The sequence below is a fragment of the Solea senegalensis genome, linkage group LG18, assembly GCF_019176455.1.
Source record: "Solea senegalensis isolate Sse05_10M linkage group LG18, IFAPA_SoseM_1, whole genome shotgun sequence".
Taxonomy (NCBI): Eukaryota; Metazoa; Chordata; class Actinopteri; order Pleuronectiformes; family Soleidae; genus Solea; species Solea senegalensis.
Window position 1 is genome coordinate 19,384,455 of NC_058041.1, and position 20,007 is coordinate 19,404,461.

General features: G+C 42.3%; 1 protein-coding gene across 1 annotated transcript; it reads left to right on the forward strand.

Annotated features, from left to right (window-relative positions):
• Nucleotides 1–8,459: 8,459 nt before the first annotated feature.
• LOC122759655 (NLR family CARD domain-containing protein 3-like) lies at nucleotides 8,460–18,680 on the forward strand. Its single transcript, XM_044014619.1, is given in 11 exon segments — nucleotides 8,460–8,600; nucleotides 8,770–8,811; nucleotides 11,401–11,493; nucleotides 11,570–11,692; nucleotides 14,278–14,356; nucleotides 14,500–14,701; nucleotides 14,784–16,581; nucleotides 16,679–16,858; nucleotides 16,860–17,123; nucleotides 17,823–17,869; nucleotides 17,950–18,680. Coding segments are annotated over 9 exon segments (3,300 nt in total). The 5' UTR covers nucleotides 8,460–8,600; nucleotides 8,770–8,811; nucleotides 11,401–11,416; the 3' UTR covers nucleotides 18,480–18,680.
• The last annotated feature ends 1,327 nt before the right edge of the window (nucleotides 18,681–20,007 follow it).

Consider the following 20,007-nt stretch of genomic DNA (forward strand, 5'->3'; position numbering starts at 1 on the left):
ATCTACAAGGCACTTCCGCACTTGTAGATCTACAAGGCATAGGGATGGAAAACACACAGCACAGGCCGACTTAGTGACAAAGGAGACAGACGGGCTCCACCAAGCGGCTGATTACCAACATGTACAACACGACAGGAGTCGGAGGCCGTTTCTCAATACTCAAGTATGCAAGTATGTACTTGCTTACTTGGGAAGTACGCTGGGAGTATATACTTGCCAAGTACGGGAGTACACAAGTATGTGGTTGTTTCTCAATACTCAAGTATGCAAGTATGTATGTATTGTTCTGCTGTTTGAATGGTGGCTGGCGCCAAGTGCTGCAGCCTCACTAGCGCCACCTACGGTGTTGATAAATGAACATATGAAATACTTTTAATAAATGCATATATATGTATACTACTCTACATATCTAATATTTACATATTACATTTAAATACAGATACAATGACCGTGCGACTTTAATATAAATCTAACATTCAAAGTTAAAATAAAAACAGGTCAAAACGTTTCCATTAAAATCAAAATAACACGTCAACAACAAATCTATGGATCACACCGAGCATCTAATGACAGCGACGTCATGATGTCATCAGGACAGGCCGAGGTCACGCTGCTCTGTGCCGGGCACAGTGAGCGCCGAGCGTCGGCAGAGGCGGAGCTTATCACCTCAGACAAACGTCGCTGCCAAACTATAAATACGTCATATCTTTATACACAAACCACATGTTTGTGTATACTTTATACACAAGTATGCACAAGTACGCACAAGTACGCACAAGTATGGATATTGAGAAACGGCCGGAGTTTTCACTGAATGTTTATTTCAAATACCTCACATACTTCAGATACGCTAAAGATTGCAAAAAGATTGTTTTTCATTAAGAATAACTCCATATTGAGGGGTGATCTGCTGGCGTCGTAGAGGAAGCACCTAGTTCCACGAGGCTCCGGCGATATTTCTTCAATTATCCGATTATTTTACCCACGTTTTACACACAATGTTAGGAGACGCTGTAATGTGCCTGGACAATTATTTCTTTAACAACATGTAGGGCTGGGCGATATGGACTAAAAGTCATATTGTGATATTTTTTAGCTGAATGGCGATATTTTTCCTGTGATGTCATTGGGGTTTCCCCCAAAACATTACAGTATATTAGATAAAATGGTTTCCAGAGGCAAACCCTTTAAAAAATAAACAAACAGTCCGTTATAAGTTTAAGCTACATGGCAAATGTCAGAGGTCACTGAAATAAAAAATGCTCCTTGAAAAAAATAAACAAATCTCTTTCCTGCAATATATACAGTAATATATACAGTAATTAATTCAAAAATACAATACTGTTACAATTTTAACAGGAATAAAAACAGACTTAATAAAATTGGAACAAACATGACTAATAAAATAAAAATTGTATCTGTGAAAATTAATGCTTAATTGGGTTTGAACAATATAAATATTTAACACACCTTGTTGATTAAATAATGTCTTGTATTTTATTATCAATATTGACAACTTCGAGCATCCATATGTCCAAAAGTGACTGACAGTAATGGAAAATAAGTCAAAACTCTATGCAGAAAAAGTGTTGGTGTTGAACCCTCTCACCTCTCACCGCGAAAAGCGTGGGTGTTAAAACACCCACATCCCCCACGGGTGCGATGCCCCGTTGTGTGTGTGTGTGTGTGTGAAGGGACGCAGGGAGCTATTGCACCATCACAAATGCCCATCCTGCTAACATAATTCTGAGTGACCAGTTAAATGGCATTAAAAAACAACAACAGCACAATCTTTAAGGTGACTTAACAAACAAAATATGTGAAACCCTGTTACATCTTACTCAGAGCCTCTTGAGAGTATAATCACCTACGACAAGTAAACAAACAACAGCGTGCCTCATTTTGGCAGGTAACTTATACAGTTAGAGATATTTAAGTATGCCCTGAGGGTATGTTATGGCTGTATGAAATAATACTTTACTTGTCTCCAGATCCCGTGTTCGTAGAGCAGTATATCAGACATCAGAATCTATCGTCAGTCCGTCGGACATTATCCCTGCGGGACCTGTCCTCTAGCGCCGCAACGTTTGCTTCGAGTTTACAGCATGTTGTTTGAAGAGACTGCTCAGCTTTAGCCAGCTGCATGGAGAGCCCCTTATGATCAGTTTTCAACTTCTTAATTTCATTTGAGTTCTTCGTAACCTCCATTTTTATGTTGTCCGGCCGTTTTTCAAACTTCGCCAACTGTTCCTCGAAGTTGCTGCTCTTTCATCGCAGTGGCTAGCATGGATGATACAGCTAGCTTAAATGACTCAAGCTTTTCGTCGTCTTTCTGAGGGTCAAACCTTTACGGGCTTTACTTCTCAAACCATCAGCCATAGTATGTATGGGATTCACTGAGATTCGGCAAGAGCAACCGCGCTACGCAGCCATCCCGTCTGCAGGTCATGTGATGTCTCTCACATGAAAATGTTTATTGATAATTAATTGATCAGTTTCTGCAACTGACAGAACATTCACTTTAGATGACATCACCCTGGCTTCCAGTTCCACTGTGAGGAACCTTGGAGTTACTTTTGACCAGGAAATGTCTTTTGATTCACACATAAAACTCATTTCCAGAACAGCCTTCTTCCACCTGCGGAACATTATGAAAATTAGAAACATTCTGTCTTTACAGGATGCTGAAAAACTAGTTCATGCTTTTGTTAATCTAGATTAGATTACTGTAACTCCTTATTATCAGGATGTTCTAACAAGTCTGTTAGAATCCTTCAGTTAATTCAAAATGCTGCAGCACGAATAGAAAGAGAGACCATATAACTCCAGTGTTAGCTTCTCTACACTGGCTCCACCCACAGTTTAGAATTCAATTTAAAATCCTCCTCCTCACGTTTAATGGTCACGCCCCTTCATACCTGAAAGACCTAGTCTTACCCTATCACCCTAACAGACCACTTAGGTCACAAAATACAGGTTTACTAGTGGTTCCCAGAGTCTGTAAGAGTAGAATGGGAGGCAGAGCCTTCAGTTACCAGGCTCCTCCTCTCCTGTGGAACCAGCTTCCAATGACAGTTCGGGAGGCGGAGCCTCTCTCTGTATTTAAAGTTAGACTTAAAACTTTCCTTTTTGATTAAGCTTATAGTTAAAGCTGGTTCAGGGAAACCTGGACCATCTCTTAGTTATGCTGCTATAGAACTAAACTGCTGGGGGATTTTCCTGTGGTACACGCACATTCACTCTCTCACACTCAGGATATGAATATGACTTTTTATATGTCATTAACCTTGTCTCTTTCTCTCCCTAGTTTGTGTCTTTCCTTCCTTCCCTCTCTCTCTCTCTGTATCCTCATCTTGCAGGTTGCAGGATCCAGATCCAGTTTCCGAGGCTATCCATATCATACATATCATCACCATTATTATTGTGCTATAATTAAAAAGTCGATATCAGTAACTGTATAAACTTGTAACTTGATACAGTTGTTGTGTATCTGCTCCTGGTCTCTCTCTCTCTTCTGTCTCTACCTCATCTCCCTCTTGTCCTTTCTCTCCCCCCTTTCTGTCCCCCACCTCTCCTCTGTCTCCCATTTTTCCTTTCACCCCAACCGGTCGAGGCAGATGACCGAACATCTCTGAGTCTGGTTCTGTCAGAGATTTCTTCTTCTGTTAAGAGGGAGTTTTTTCTCTCCACTGATGCCTAGTGTTTGCTCATTGTGTTCAACTGGAAGGTTGAAAGACACTTAAGCCCATGTTACAGTGTGTGAATGTGTGTGTTGAGGTGACCTGTAGGCCACACCCCTTCCAGTCTGAATACATTGAGCTGAGGATGATTTAGCAGATGCTTTTATCCAAAGTGACTTACAAGGGAATCAAGTACGACCTGCCAGGGGTGGAGCTCAACTTGTGACCATGATGTCTCTGCACATGATGTGTTTATGGGGTCACTGTGTTTTTTCAGTGGTTTATGAGGTCACTGTGTTTTTTCAGTGGTTTATGAGGTCACTGTGTTTTTCAGTGGTTTATGGGGTCACTGTTTTCAGTGGTTTATGGGGTCACTGTGTTTTTCAGTGGTTTATGGGGTCACTGTGTTTTCAGTGGTTTCACTGTGTTTTCAGTGGTTTATGGGGTCCTGTGTTTTCAGTGGTTTATGGGGTCCCTGTGTTTTCAAGTGTTTATGTTCACTCTTTTTCAGTGGTTTATGGGGTTACTGTGTTTTTCAGTGGTTTATGAGGTCACTGTGTTTTCAGTGGTTTATGGGGTCACTGTGTTTTTTCAGTGGTTTATGGGGTCCCTGTGTTTTTTCAAGTGTTTATGGGGTCACTGTTTTTTCAGTGGTTTATGGGGTCACATATTTTCACATATTTTACTTCATCCAATCAGCTTGAATTTAACAAAAGATTCCAGTTTCAGAACAGGTAAAAACTCAATATGTGACATATGACAAACTTCGGGGTCAATCACGAATATGGCTTGTGGGGACACCTGGGTTTATGAGGTCAGTTTACTTACAACACACAAATCTAGCCACTTGGGAGTTTAAGGACTGACAAATGTAAAACCACTATGTGCAAAATAAGGCTTGTTCAAACAAGGACGAAGCAGCGGCTGAGCTGTTGCCTGGATTCAAAATCCAGTGAAGACTTCCAGAAACAGGCTGTCCTTTCAAGCAGAGGAGTCTGTGTCCTCCGGTGAGATGGAGAAGGGAAGGGCAGGAGGAGGGGAAACCTGACTTTTGTATTGTTTGTGACACATGGGGTCACATGAGGTGGGCTTGACAGATAAGGGATCTTGATAGACTGAGATTTATCAACTACTTTGTCTTTGAGCAAAGGGCCATGTGGTCTCCATCTTGACTTTCCATTTCCATAACCAACACATACTCTCCATGAGACTCTGTTAGGAACAGTGAATACACTGCTTGGACCCGAATGCACGAGACAGGAGGCACAATGAATGATTTCAAGAGTCTTCGTTTTCCTCTTGAAAAAGCAGGCAAAAACAAGACTTGACTTGGCACTTGAGCTTTAGCGAAACAAACTTGAACTCTGACGTGTGCGAGTGATTACTTCAGGATCACCAGGGGGGTATTCCATCAAGCAGGCTAAAGGCAAAGCCAAGCTTAAATGGCCAAGTCTGGCTAATATGAGTGAGAGTTCGGTTCCATCAAAGAGGCTGAGATTAGCCCCAACTCAGTAACCATGGAAACTATGACTCTGGCTAAGCCTCAACCATGGCTAAGCCATAACTGTGGCTCAGGTTTCCGTTCCATCAATCTGAGCCTCAACCCTGTTCCACCAAGGTGGCTAATGTGAATGCCAGCCAAGTAACCATGGTAACTTATGCTGCCGGGCAAACCTGGTCTGTAGCAGGCTAAAAGTGAAGCTTAGCACCATCTGTGATCAAAGAATGTCCAATAGACAGAAACAGAGACACACAACTGTCATGGAATGATAAAATAATATGTAAAACATAAACTATATAATAAAATGTATTCAAGAAATTATTTATACTAATAATTATATAGTATCTATAAGTTCATTAAATAACATTATCACCAAAATAAAAGATAATAAAAAAGAAGACACAAATAAATAAACAAAATTAAACTAATTAGCAAAAAAATATAATAAAAGGAAATTTAAAGAGATCATCATTGTTTTGATGTAACAAGGGTTAGGGCCTCTGATTGATAGGAGATAGATGATTGATTTGCTGTCACCTGCATTCACTTACTGTAATAGGGGTCCTCGTCTCCATTGAATTGCTTGATTTGCTAAAATGATTCTAGATAAATAATCAATAGATCTGTCATATGATTATTTCCTATAGAATGATAACCAACATTGCATTTCTTCATGTAATAATCTACCATCAATTGTATGATAAATGTGATGAGTCATGTAAAATACTTTGATTAAATGTAGCCTATTATTATCAAAAATGTAGGCAAGGCAACTTTATATAGCACATTTTAGCACAAGGTGATTCAAAGTGCTTTACATAAAATAAAATGAAAATACAACAATTCAACATATATTGTACGGTAGACTATAGGGATCTTAGGTGGCAGCAATCACTACAGGGTGTCGGGTCAGGACACTTTTGTACAGTTCTTCTGAGTGCATGAAAAAGAGGCGGAGTCCTTTAATAAGGTTCAAGCTGTTTATCAATTTTTGCGTGAGGGTGTGTGGTTGCTGCAATACAAGCACAACACAATACTGTCTGATTAGAAAATAACAAAACTAACATATAGAAATACACTGAGCTATCCAAAGGTAACAAAGGAAAATACAGCTTCAGATAATTAGTGAATGTAGCGTCAACATTACTCAAATAAACTAAATGAACTGTCATCGATTGGTTTCTATGCAACATAAAAACATAAGATGGATGGACAGACAGTCATTAATCAATCATCAACTCACAAGCAACAGGGACCAGCAATGCAGATGATCAATACCGCAACATAAACTTCTCTGATCACCAGTTAGCAGCTAGCTTCACGTCACTAATTAAGGACTAATTAGTCATTACATCACATAACTGATGGAAAAAACACAACTTTCAGGTCATCAAAAGACACATGAATAAACACAAACACCAACAAAGTGCAATACACAAGCAAAACATTGCAACTCACGGCTTCATAGACGCACACACCACAGATCGTTTAGACGACGATCGCTCTCAGACGAGCAGCACTGACGGTGCGTTCAAAGACATCAGCAGGGTGGGAATTTCCACGCACGGTGATTAACAAAGCATGCTGACATGTATGATCTTTTGTACATATAGCATGTGGGACAAAATACAGCATGTAAAAATGACAGGCTTAAATGAAAATGATATCAATTCTATACAATTGGCCATGCAGGAAATAAATCAAAGCTATCACATCGATTTGCATAACAATCAGTTGATAAATGTGATGAATATCACGTTCTAACATTAGTACTAGGGCTGCCAAACAATAAAATATGGAGAATTTCACATACATTGCAGTGAAACAATAATGCTATTTTAATTATGTTCATATGAATGTTACTTATTAGGGCTGTCTTTTCCTTTTAATTGTAGGGATTTGGTTGCATTAATAGATCCACATAATTGATTTAAAACAAAAACCATCAAGAAATCAATTGGTAGATTATTGTCTCCATATATTTTGTCCCTTTGATGGAGGATTTATAAAACATGATGATGCTGAAATACTTCATTTTCTTTGTCACGCATTCAATTTGTCGGCAATATTCTGCCACGCCACATCCCTCGCTTTATTGATTGCCGCGGTATTGCCCTTCTTTCAGATTATGTGGCTGTAATCCTCATATACCTCCATGAGGAGAACATCTCTGCACGCTCTTTTCTCTTGCTTTTCGGCATTTTTCACAGTTTCCGTGCTCGACTAGAATGGGCTTTTTATTTTCCCTGTGGGCGTGCACAAGTTGAGGCTTAACAGTTGAGGCTTGACTAAGCGTCAGGGGGAGCCAGCTGATTTCACTTGATGGAACGGCTTGGAGCTAGATTGGGAGGTGGAGCTTAGTCAAGCTTCAAGTTTACACCTAAGTCTGGCAATTCTTAGCTACGTTGATGGAATACCCCCCAGGTGAAGTGCATGAGGGAATTAGGGGAGCTGTGTCAAAACAACTGAGGAAACTACGAGACAGGAAGACATGACATTTACCAAAATAAAAGGGGAAGTGAAAATCAAACCCACACCAAAAGTGACATGAACTTAACATGACTTTAAACATAAACTAACATGATAATTAAACTAAGCACAACAAAAACACTAACAAAGCTGACGCTTTGTGACAGACTGAAACCACTTGCCCCGCCCATCAGGCTTACACAATAAATGAAATCATCATTTATATAGTTTAAGGCCTCTTACTCGGTCACAGTGCTCAGATAAAATCATGTAAGGTACCTTTAATTTTGCCCCATCTCCATACATTGCTGTTGTGTTGGGATAGATCCAGGGTCTGCAACCTGCGGCTCGAGGGCCACATGTGGCTCTTTGACCCTTCTGCAGTGGCTCCGTGTAGCTTTGAATAAAGAATTGACACTTGTTTAGTTCGTAAGTGGAAAAGATTGCGTGTGCACTGTTCAGTCAGTGACGGGGCTGAGGGAGAAACACTCCCTCAACACTTTTACGTAAATGTGTTTCATATTGTACGTCCATATTGTACATTTGTACACAGACTTTGTCTTCAGTGAGGTTTTTCACTTCTGGTAGCGCTACCTAGTGGACAGGTAGCAGAACTACTTTGTGTCATGTGTGACTGTGTCCATGTTGTGTCCACGTAAAGTTTGACATTGTGTCCATGTTTGGTCTTGTAAATGGATAACATCACCAAAGTTCAATGAGACACCTGTCAGTGAAGGGGGAGGAGTCTGGACAGGTATCAAAGGCTGAACTGGTTCTAGTGTCACACTGATTTATTTAGACTTTGACTCTGAAGGTATGAGGACGTGACTTTGTGTCCTCAGATCAGACACAGAAAGACGGCAGGACAGACGAGGGACAATCGGCAGCGTCTGGTGTCCATGCGAAGGTGGACAGTGTGTGTGTGAGTGGACCTGAGCCCAGTTCAGCAGGTGAGACTCTGACAAATGTGACACTGTCTGGACTGTGATTGGCTGCTGCTCATATAGATCCATGTTATTCAGGTCATTTCAACGAGTGACAGTGTGTTTGTGTCCTCAGTTAAAATCACTGCTGAATCTTTATCATCTGACTTTCTGTTTTCAACATTCCTGCATGAAGAGTCTGAACTGGTCTGACAGCTTCCATCAACAAAGCAACAAAGTACGTGTGTGTACTTGTGCGTACTTGTGTGTACTTGTGCATACTTGTGTGTACTTGTGCGTACTTGTGTGTACTTGTGTGTACTTGTGCGTACTTGTACTTGTCTTGTGTGTACTTGTGTGTACTTGTGTACTTGTGTGTACTTGTGTTTACTTGTGCGTACTTGTGTGTACTTGTGTTTACTTGTGCGTACTTGTGCGTACTTGTGTGTACTTGTGCGTACTTGAATACTCCCATACTTCATCAACCCTAACGTCATCAGCCTTACATGTCATTTAGCAGACGCTTTTATCCAAAGCGACTTACAATAAGTGCATTTAAACATTTGGGTACAAACAAGAGCTTCAAGTAAGCCAAACTATGAAGTGCTAGTCATAAGTGCGACGTATCAGCAAGTGTTTTTTTGTTTTTTTCTGTTCTGTTCAAGTAAGGGAACAGCGAGTACTGTTCTCAAACGCGGAAGTGTTCTCGCTCCGCCCATTTTACCAAGTATGCATTGGGTGGTGACCATGGATGTATTATACTGGATAGAGCACCGCCCCCTCTGCCTTGAAGACAGTTTTGTCATGGTGGATACCTCCATGAACTGCAACGAAGAATACTCACGGGCCCAGAAAGCAATTTTCCCATTGAGCACAATAGTAAAAGAGACGCCTACAAAACTGTTTACAGGACACCTCGTGGCATGTATAGATCTGTATATTCTATATTTTAATTCATGTTTCACATTTGAAAAACCTTCCTAAAAGCCATAAAAAGCCCAGAAAAATGTTATTTCTCAGAGTGACGTCACAGAGTATGGCTACATAGGAATGAACGGAACCAGAGGGTCGGTGTATCCGGTTCTTTTAATACATCCATGGTGGTGACTTAAGCGTACTTGGGATGGCCATGTATCCCAGAGTGCATTTCGGCGGAGCATAGCAGCAGATAATAGAAATATAAATCTGAAATAAATATTTTTCTGTTTTAAGATCATTTGAGGTGAGAAATGAGTCATTTAGAATTCAAACATGTGGTTTGTGTATGAAGATATGACGTATTTATAGTTTGGCAGCGACGTTTGTCGGAGTTGATAAGCTCCGCCTCTGCGGACGCTCGGCGCTCACTGTGCCCGGCACAGAGCAGCGTGACCTCGGCCTGTCCTGATGACATCATGACGTCGCTGTCATTACATGCTCGGTGTGATCCATAGATTTGTTGTTGTGTGTTATTTTGTTTATTTTGTTTTTAGTGGAAACGTTTTGATCTGACAGTTTGAAAGTTTGTATATTATTTTTTTATTATTATTTTAGATTTATATTAAAGTCGCACGGTCATTGTATCTGTATTTAAATATAATATGTACATATATACACACACACACACACTACAATGCTGTAATATACCTATTTCCACATTGTACTGTATATTTTAATAAAAATAAATTAATAAATGAAGTTAAATATTTTAAATGTGAAAATAATAACAATATATATGCATTTATTTAAAGCATTTCATATGTTCATTCATCAACACTGTAGGTGGCGCTAATGAGGATTAAGCACTTGGCGCCAGCCACAATTCAAATAGTAGAACAAGGAAATACGCGCAGAAGAATCATACTTGTGTATTCCAGCACTTGCAAGTATGTACTCCAGGCGTACTTCTCAAGTATATACTTCCCAAGTATGCAAGTACATCCTTTTATTCTTGAGTATTGAGAAACGGCCATTGCCTCACGTTTACACTGTGTTTTGTAACGACCTTTTTACGTACTATGACACGAGCTGCTGTACTTTCACAAAATTCAGCTCAGTCAGCCAAACATTTCAAGCACTTGTCCACCATGACGGTTGGAGCGTAAGTGACGCAGCGCGACGTCAAGAAATCTTCATGTGACAGCAGCAGTTTCATCATCATCATTACGGTTGAGAAGCGACTTGAGCGAGCATTGTTTTAGAATTCCCACCTGTTTTTAAGTGAAGTTAACATAACTATTAGAATAGAAGGAACTATTTGTTCAGATGATTCTTCACACTTTGGTTCTAACTCGTGACAAACTGGGACCAAAACACGACCAGTTCTCGATTGTCATCCCAATAACTGTAAGACATCTACATACACTTTATGTGCCTTTGTGTTCGTGTTCCGCTCAATGAGGGTCCATCAGGTGATGATGATGATGAAGATGATGAGGTTGTGAGAAGCCTGAGGTCCAGAGGACGGTGCCAGGGTCAGGAATGGTCTGTCCCTCTCACTGTCCTCCTGGTTCTGCTTCTGCAGCCCCTGCTGCTGGACCACATGGGTCTGTTATTTTAGTACAAATAAGAGCCTCCTCTTCTAATGACTTTTTGGTGGTTGATGGTCTATGAAACCTGGTTTACTGATCAGCTTTGGTGACTCAAGGATCACCAGCCCAGAGTCCACTCAATAACTGGGTGACTGACAGTCCATTATTAGCATAAACCAATGAGCTGTGTCGATTGGCCAATGAGGGTCACGTCGACCAATTCTGCGGTTAAAAGTCTTCAGTGAGTCTTCTTGCTGACCGTCCCAGATTAGGTCAATGTTAGCAGAACTTGTAATGAGTGAGTTTTATTCTCCCAGCAGGTGGCGCTCTGCTATGAATCAGATCAAGGAGAGTGAAGAGGAAGCTCCGCCCCCTATAACCACTCGGTGTGAGAAACATGACGTTCAGAGGTGAGATGAGGAACTCATGGACCATGTGACTCCATGTCACAGTGTTTTATTTACATACCATGACCTGTGTTTGTAGGAGGATCCATCAACAGAGACCAGACTCTGCTGGACCTGGACCCAGCTTTGTGTCCATGAAGAGTGAGCGGTCTATGGATCGTCTTATTAAGTTCAAGGATGAACAAAAACATGGTGAACTGATGTAAGAATTTCACACATAGTAACACACACTTACATGATCCTCCACCAGAGGGAGCCTACTTTATCACCTTGGGCGGGGTCGTCGTAGCACGGATGTGCTGCTGTGACGTTGTTTTATATGCGACTCAAACACACAAACAATGAAGGAGATCAAGGCAAACACAATAACTTCTGCAAGTCCTTGACGGACCACAGTGTTCTTTTAGTATCGGCTCAGCTCGCTTGGAACCACGTCAAAGCAGGAACTGAAACAAACACCTGGTACCAGGTTCTATCACTGATGGAAGAGAAAAAAAAAACAGTCAAGTTCAGTTGAGTCGAGCTGATTTGGGCTAGAACTGTATAATGGAAAAGCCCTTACAGTCGTATTCACACCTAATAGTCTCCACCAGTCTCGGTACGATTGGGTACCGAGTTGCAACGTTCAGCCGGTCCCAGTTTGCTTTCACACTTTGTGTGAAAGCTCCGTACACGCCTTAGATGGTGCTGCATCAAGAATTACTGAAGGAGAAGACGAGAAATCAATGTAGAAAACTTCTGTTTCCTCCACATCAGCGCGTTATATGCATTATGTGAAAGTTAGACTTAAAACTTTCCTTTATGATAAAGCTTATAGTAAGAGCTGGTTCAGGGAAACCTGGACCAGCACTTAGTTATGCTGCTATAGAACTAGACTGCTGGGGGATTTTCCTGTGGTACACGCACATTCACTCTCTCACACTCAGGGTATGATTATGACTTTTTATATGTCATTAACCTTGTCTCTTTATCTCCCTAGTTTGTGTCTTTCCTTCCTTCCCTCTCTCTCTCTCTGTATCCTCATCTTGCAGGTTGCAGGATCCAGATCCAGTTTTTGAGGCTATCCATATCATACATATCATCACCATTATTATTGTGCTATAATTAAAAGTCAATATCATTAATTGTATAAACTTGTAACTTGATACAGTTGTTGTGTATCTGCTCCTGGTCTCTCTCTCTCTTCTGTCTCTACCCCAACCGGTCACCCCAACCGGTCGAGGCAGATGACCGCACATCTCTGAGTCTGGTTCTGTCAGAGATTTCTTCTTCTGTTAAGAGGGAGTTTTTTCTCTCCACTGATGCCTAGTGTTTGCTCATTGTGTGAACTCTCTGCTCTCCTTGATGTTGTCTATGTACAGACCTGACATGTATGTTATGATTTGGCGCCAACCTACGGATCAATGATGGACTCACACAATTGTTCTACATGCGCATCGAGTTCGCTTCCTGCAGATCACCGCACATTCTGAGTCTTTTGGCTGTCAGAGATTTCTTCTTCTGTTAAGTTTTTTCTCTCCACTGCGCCTAGATTGTGTGAACTGTTGATGATGTACAGACCTGAGATCGCGCTATACAAATAAAGTTGAATTGAATTAAATTATGTGAACCTACGACACAGATACGCTGCAATGATGGACTCACACATTTCTCCCGGCTATTGTTCTACATGCGCGTATGTTTTGGTTGTGTTTACCCACAATGCCCTGTGTTGTAGTTCGCTTCCTGCAATTTGTTCACTTGAAGCAAACCTTGACCGTTTTTGGCTTCTTTGGTGCGGACCAGAGTTCACTTCATTGGTGCAGACCAGAGTTCGCTTCTTGGGTGTGGACCAGAGTTTACTTCTTTGGTGAGGACTAGAGTTTTTTTTTGACTAGAGTTCGCTTCTTTGGTGCAGAGTAGAGTTTACTTCTTTGGTGTGGACTAGAGTTTACTTTTGACTAGAGTTCTTTGGCGGACTAGAGTTTAGATTTACTTTGGGACTAGAGTTGGACCTTTTGAGAGAGTTCTACTTTAGACTGGACCAGAGTTTACTTTGGTGAGGACTAGAGTTCACTTTGGTGCGGACTAGAGTTTACTTCTACTAGAGCTTTTGGACTAGACGAGACTAGAGTTCGTGCTTTTTGGTGTGGACTAGAGTTTACTTTGGTGCGGACTAGAGTTTGCTGGACCAGAGTTTCTTTGGTGAGGACTAGAGTTTACTTTGGTGAGGACTAGTGTTCTTTCGGACTAGAGTTCTTTTGGACTAGAGACTTCGCTTTTGGACCAGAGTTCGCCTTGGGTGGACCAGAGTTTACTTCTTTGGTGCGGACTAGAGTTCGCTTCTGGTAGGACTAGAGTTCTTTGGTGGACAGAGTTGGTGCAGACTAGAGTTAGAGTTTTGCTTTTTAGGACTAGAGTTTACTTTTTGCAGACTAGAGCTTTTGGGACTAGAGTTTCGGACTTTGGTGCGGACTAGAGTTTTGGACTTTGGACTAGAGTTTGCTAGAGTTCGCTACTTTGGTGCGGACCAGAGTTTGCTTCTTTGGTACAGACCAGAGAAGCGGTCACCAGGGATGCAAGGTCACACCTCCACAAACGAACTGGACTTTCAGAGCAAACGAGCTAGGATTCAAATTAAAATAACTGGTGTGAATACGACTTAATACACACTGGAGACTGTCCTTCAGGGACTTTTGTCTTCAAGTTGTCAAACTTGGCTGAAGAAGAATCGTAGGTGCAGCAAATTGAAAACCTTGTAAAAACAAATGATTGTTTAGTAAATGGCACTGAATCTTTTGTCCTCAGAGTTGATCAGCAGAGGACAGAGGTTCTCAGTGGTCAGTCTGTCCAGCAGCATCGAGCAGACCTGGAATCCATATTTAAGGTGTGTAAATGTACAAACATGACACTACTGTTAATATATAAGCAGAGTCCTGGACCTGACAGTCTGGACGCTGCTCTGTGGACCTGCAGGACTTCACTCTTTCACTGATAATCTGAGGTTAAACTTCACATGTTCTGTTCCAGCTGCTGGAGGAGAACATCATCTGCTTTGTGAAGAACGAGCTGAAGAAGATTCAGAAGGTTCTGGGTACAGATCACACAGAAGTCTTAGACCGTCAGAAGGAGGATGAGGAGCAGAGGAGCAGCAGAGAGGCCTTTCTGAAGATCACAGAGGTCTTCTTGAGGAAGATGAAGCAGGGGAAGCTAGCTGACTGTCTACAGAGCAGTAAGAGGACTTTTAATGTGAAAGGAAGAACATCCTATTTTCTCAATGATCCACTCTGATTCATATTCTTGTGTTCTTTCAGAAATCAGAGCTTCAGCTTGTCGACGTGAACTCAAATCAAACCTGAAGAAGAAGTTCCAGTGTTTGTTTGAGGGCGTGGCTAAAGCAGGAAACCCCACCCTTCTGAATGAGATCTTCACAGAGCTCTACATCACAGAGGGAGGGACTGGAGAGGTCAATGAAGAACATGAGGTCAGACAGATTGAAAGAGCTTCCTGGAAACCAGACAGACCAGAAACAACCATCAGACAAGAAGACATTTTTAAAGCCTCAGCTGGAAGAGACGGACCAATCAGAAGAGTGATGACAAAGGGCGTGGCTGGCATTGGAAAAACAGTGTTAACACAGAAGTTCACTCTGGACTGGGCTGAAGACAAATGCCACCAGGACGTACAGTTCATGTTTCCCTTCACCTTCAGAGAGCTGAATGTGCTGAAAGAGAAGAAGTTCAGTTTGGTGGAACTCATCCATCACTTCTTCACTGAAACCAAAGAAGCAGGAATCTGCAGGTTTGAAGACTTTAAGGTAGACTTCATCTTTGATGGTCTGGACGAGTGTCGACTTCCTCTGGACTTCCACAACACTGAGATCCTGACTGACGTCACAGCGTCCACCTCAGTGGACGTGCTGCTGACAAACCTCATCAGGGGGAAACTGCTTCCCTCTGCTCGCCTCTGGATAACCACACGACCTGCAGCAGCCAATCAGATCCCTCCTGACTGTGTGGACATGGTGACAGAGGTCAGAGGGTTCATGGACCCACAGAAGGAGGACTACTTCAGGAAGAGGTTCAGAGATGAGGAGCAGACCAGAAGGATCATCTCCCACATCCAGACATCACGAAGCCTCCACATCATGTGCCACATCCCAGTCTTCTGCTGGATCACTGCAACAGTTCTGGAGAACATGTTGAAAACCAGAGATGGAGGAGAACTGCCCAAGACCCTGACTGAGATGTACATCCACTTCCTGGTGGTTCAGTCCAAAGTGAAGAAGGTCAAATATGATGGAGGAGCTGAGACAGATCCACACTGGAGTCCAGAGAACAGGAAAATGATTGAGTCTCTGGGGAAACTGGCTTTTGAGCAGCTGCAGGAAGGAAACCTGATCTTCTATGAATCAGACCTGACAGAGTGTGGCATCGATATCACAGCAGCTTCAGTTTACTCTGGAGTCTTCACTCAGATCTTTAAAGAGGAGAGAGGCCTGTACCAGGACAAGGTCTTCTGCTTTGTCCATCTGAGTGTTCAGGAGTTTCTGGCTGCTCTTCATGTTCATCTGACCTTCATCACCTCTGGAACAAATCTGTTGTCAGAAGAACCAACAACGAGCCTGTGGTCCAGACTGTTTAGAAACAAACTGAATCATCTGCATCTGAGTGGTGTTGACAAGGCCTTACTGAGTCCAAATGGACACCTGGACTTGTTCCTCCGCTTCCTCCTGGGTCTTTCACTGAAGACCAATCAGAAGCTCTTAAGAGGTCTGCTGACACAAACAGTAAGTGGTTCACAGACCAATCAGAAAACAGTTGAGTACATCAAGAAGAAAATCAGTGAGAATCTGTCAGCAGAAAAAAGCATCAACCTGTTCCACTGTCTGAATGAACTGAACCATCGTTCTCTTGTGGAGGAGATCCAAGAGTCCCTCACATCAGGACGCCTGTCCACAGAGACACTGTCTCCTGCTCAGTGGTCAGCTCTGGTCTTCATCTTACTGTCATCTGGAAAAGATCTGGAAGAGTTTGACCTGAAGAAATACTCAGCTTCAGAGGAGGCTCTTCTGAAGCTGCTGCCGGTGGTCAAAGCCTCCAACAAAGTTCTGTTAAGTGGATCAGTATAGAAATATTAATAAGACATATTCTAAATAGCACAAGACAAACATGTTTAACCTTTTGTTCATCACTGTTTTCTACCTCAGACTGAGTGGCTGTAAACTATCAGGGAGAAGCTGTGAAGCTCTGTCCTCAGTCCTCAGCTCTGTGTCCTCTAGTCTGAGACATGTGGACCTGAGTAACAATGAGCTGCAGGATTCAGGAGTGAAGCTGCTGTGTGAGGGACTGAAGAGTCCTCACTGTTCTCTGGAGACTCTCAGGTCAGAACTCTGACTCAGACTTTTTGCTTCTTTAGGTTCTTGTTGATAAAGATGTTTTTTCTGAATCACTGAGTTCATCATATCTTCTTAACTCCAGTCTGTCAGGTTGTCTGGTCACAAAGGAAGGATGTTCTTCTCTGACCTCAGCTCTGAACTCCAACCCCTCCCATCTGAGAGAACTGGACCTAAGCTACAATCATCCAGGAGACTCAGGAGATGAGCTGCTGTCTGCTGGACTGAAGAGTCCACACTGGAGACTGGACTCTCTCAGGTGTTCTCCTCCTCCTCTTCCTCTTCTGCTTCATGCTCAGCAGCAGTATTGAAACTTGTCAGCAGGTTCAGGTTGAAGATGTTCAGCTGAATCAAAACAGTTGTTTTAGAGCATTTATTAGTTTCTGCAGTAAAAACAACATCCAATTCAAAATGATTCAGATGATTCAATCAAGTTGTTCCTGATAGAAAATGTTGCTCCACTCTTTTTAGACTCTCATGCACTTGACTGTAATTTTACATTTAATATTAACATTCATACAGTTTAGATAAATAAACAATCAATGAACTGTGGAGGTAAATGACTGTGTGATGATGATAGTTCTGGTCTGTGTTGGTGATAAAATATGAACTTTCTTAAAGAACCAACAAATGCTAATATTGAAGTTGTTGTGAGTGAACACTGAAGTCCACCAGCTGGAGCTTCCTCAGTGACACAACTGTCTTAGAACCATAGATATTGGCTGAAGGGTTCCCTGGATCGGGTCTCTAGTCTCATGAGTCCAGAACCTTTGACCATGACTTTCAAAATAAAACAACAAGAGTAATACAAAGTATTACATAAGAAAAGGCAAAGGAATGACTCAGCATGTATAATCAGGGTGTAGTTCATCATTGTGTCCACCAGAGTGCGTCATTAAGACAACAGTTTGGACTCATGTTGGACAGAAACTCATTCTGTCCTCATTTCTTCCTCCAGGATGGACCAAGCTGGAGAGCACAGGTTAAAACCTGGTCTCAGGAAGTGTAAGTATGGATTTAGAGGAAATAACAACATATCAGCTGATCATTAATAAACTGCAGCTGTGTCTTAATGTCTTCATCAGATTCATGTGAACTGGAACTGGACACAAACACAATGAACAGAAAACTCAAACTGTCTGACGACAACAGGAAAGTGACCTTTGTGACACAAGATCAGTCGTATCCTGATCATCCAGACAGATTTAAGTCCTGTCCTCAGCTGCTGTGTAGACCTGGTCTGACTGGTCGCTGTTACTGGGAGGTCGAGTGGAGAGGAATAGTTTATATATCACTGAGTTACAGAGGAATCAAGAGGAAAGACAACAGTTCTGACTGTGTGTTTGGAGGTAACAATCAGTCCTGGAGTCTGATCTGCTCTGATGATCATGGTTACTCTGTCCTTCACTGTGAGACAGAAACACACATCAGGTCGTCCTCTATCTGTTACAAAGTATCAGTGTATGTGGACTGTCCAGCTGGGACTCTGTCCTTCTACAGTGTCTCCTCGGACTCACTGATCCACCTCCACACCTTCAGGACCACATTCACTGAACCGGTTTATCCTGGGTTCCTGGTCTTTCGTGGTTCCTCAGTGTCTCTGTGTTCTCTGTAGGACATGAAGAGACAGCGTCCTCAGTGGTGGACGAGGTCTCACGGTTTAGAATGTGATGTTGGGCTGTATCTATCTATTGTTGCGTGTTCCTGGATGTTTTCACTGATGTAATCTTTTATGAGTGGTAAGACAATGACGTCATCAACATCTGATTACTTTACCTAGTATTACTATACCTGATTACCTTGTGTGGTGTCTATATGTATATATATGTATATCTATATCTATATCTATATCTATATCTATATATATATATATGTATATACATAGTGGAGAATTTGTCCACTTTGTCTTGTTTCAGTACAACCTGATCTCCAACTGTCACATCCGAGTGTTTTGCTCTGTTCTTGTTGTCAGTGTAGAGCTTTGATTTACCTTCCCTCTCAGCATCTACGTCTCTCGCATCTAGACCCCTTGGTGGTGTTGTCATGTCAGGGAGCTTTCCTCGTAGTTTCCTTTTGAAGAGCAGCACCACTGGACTCCTTCCAGTTGTGGAGTGGTAAATAGATCGATAGATTGTGACGTACTTCCGGAGTTCAGTGAAGCATTTTGTCTCTCCACTTCACCAACATCTTGCCACGGCCCATCTGGTAACACTGTCGGCCGTAGTGATTCAGGCACATTAGGTCGGGAGACTACCTGGCATCCGTGACAGGACTTCACATGTCTCTCTGCTGCCCAGTCCATCCCTGGCCACCATACGTTACTCCAAAGGTGCTGTTTTGTGCCAACTATGCCCAAATGTCCCTCACGGGCCAAAACCAGAGCCCGGGCTCTCAGTGTGTGTGGTAAAACCATGCGTGTCCCTCTCAACACTAACTGTCCAAACACACACAGCTCATACACTATAGGCGCATATGTCTGGCACCTGTCAAAACAGCCGCCCCAGTTTATCCTTCTCAGTTCATCTTCAGCTACTGAAGCCTCCTCGACTTCTCTCGTAGTCAATGCTCTTGGAGTGGCGCTCGCAGTGACCAACCTCGCGTATTCCTCTGCTCCATGTTCATGGGTCTGTTCTATGGCACCTTTTCCCAGCAGTCGTGATCTGCAATACTGTCTTTTCCTGGAATGTGAACCACCTTAAAATCATGTGGTTTTAACTTTTTTCCATTTATTTAGGGATGCAGTCTCTTGCAAGTGCCTCACGCTCGGTCTGTGAATATCTTCTTTCACAGTCTGTGAGACTTCTGCTCACATAGCAAATTGGTACCATTTGCCGTTGTTGTTCTTGCACCAGTCGTGGGGCCGATGCCCTTCTGTGACAGTAAGATACCCATGAAGATCAGTTTATCCATGTTGAATTGACATTTATCTGCATTGAATGTCAGCGACAGAACAGTGTTCAGTTTTCCAAGCCCTTGACACAGCTTTGGATGTTGCCTCTGAATTTCTGCTTTGACGTCAGTCACAGTAGCTATGTTGGCCCCACTCTCAGTACACTTAGCTTGATAGCAGTTTCCTTGCTTCCTTGAGTAATGGCACTCCATGCCCATGTATTACTGTGAACTCAGCCTCGGTGTTTTGTTTT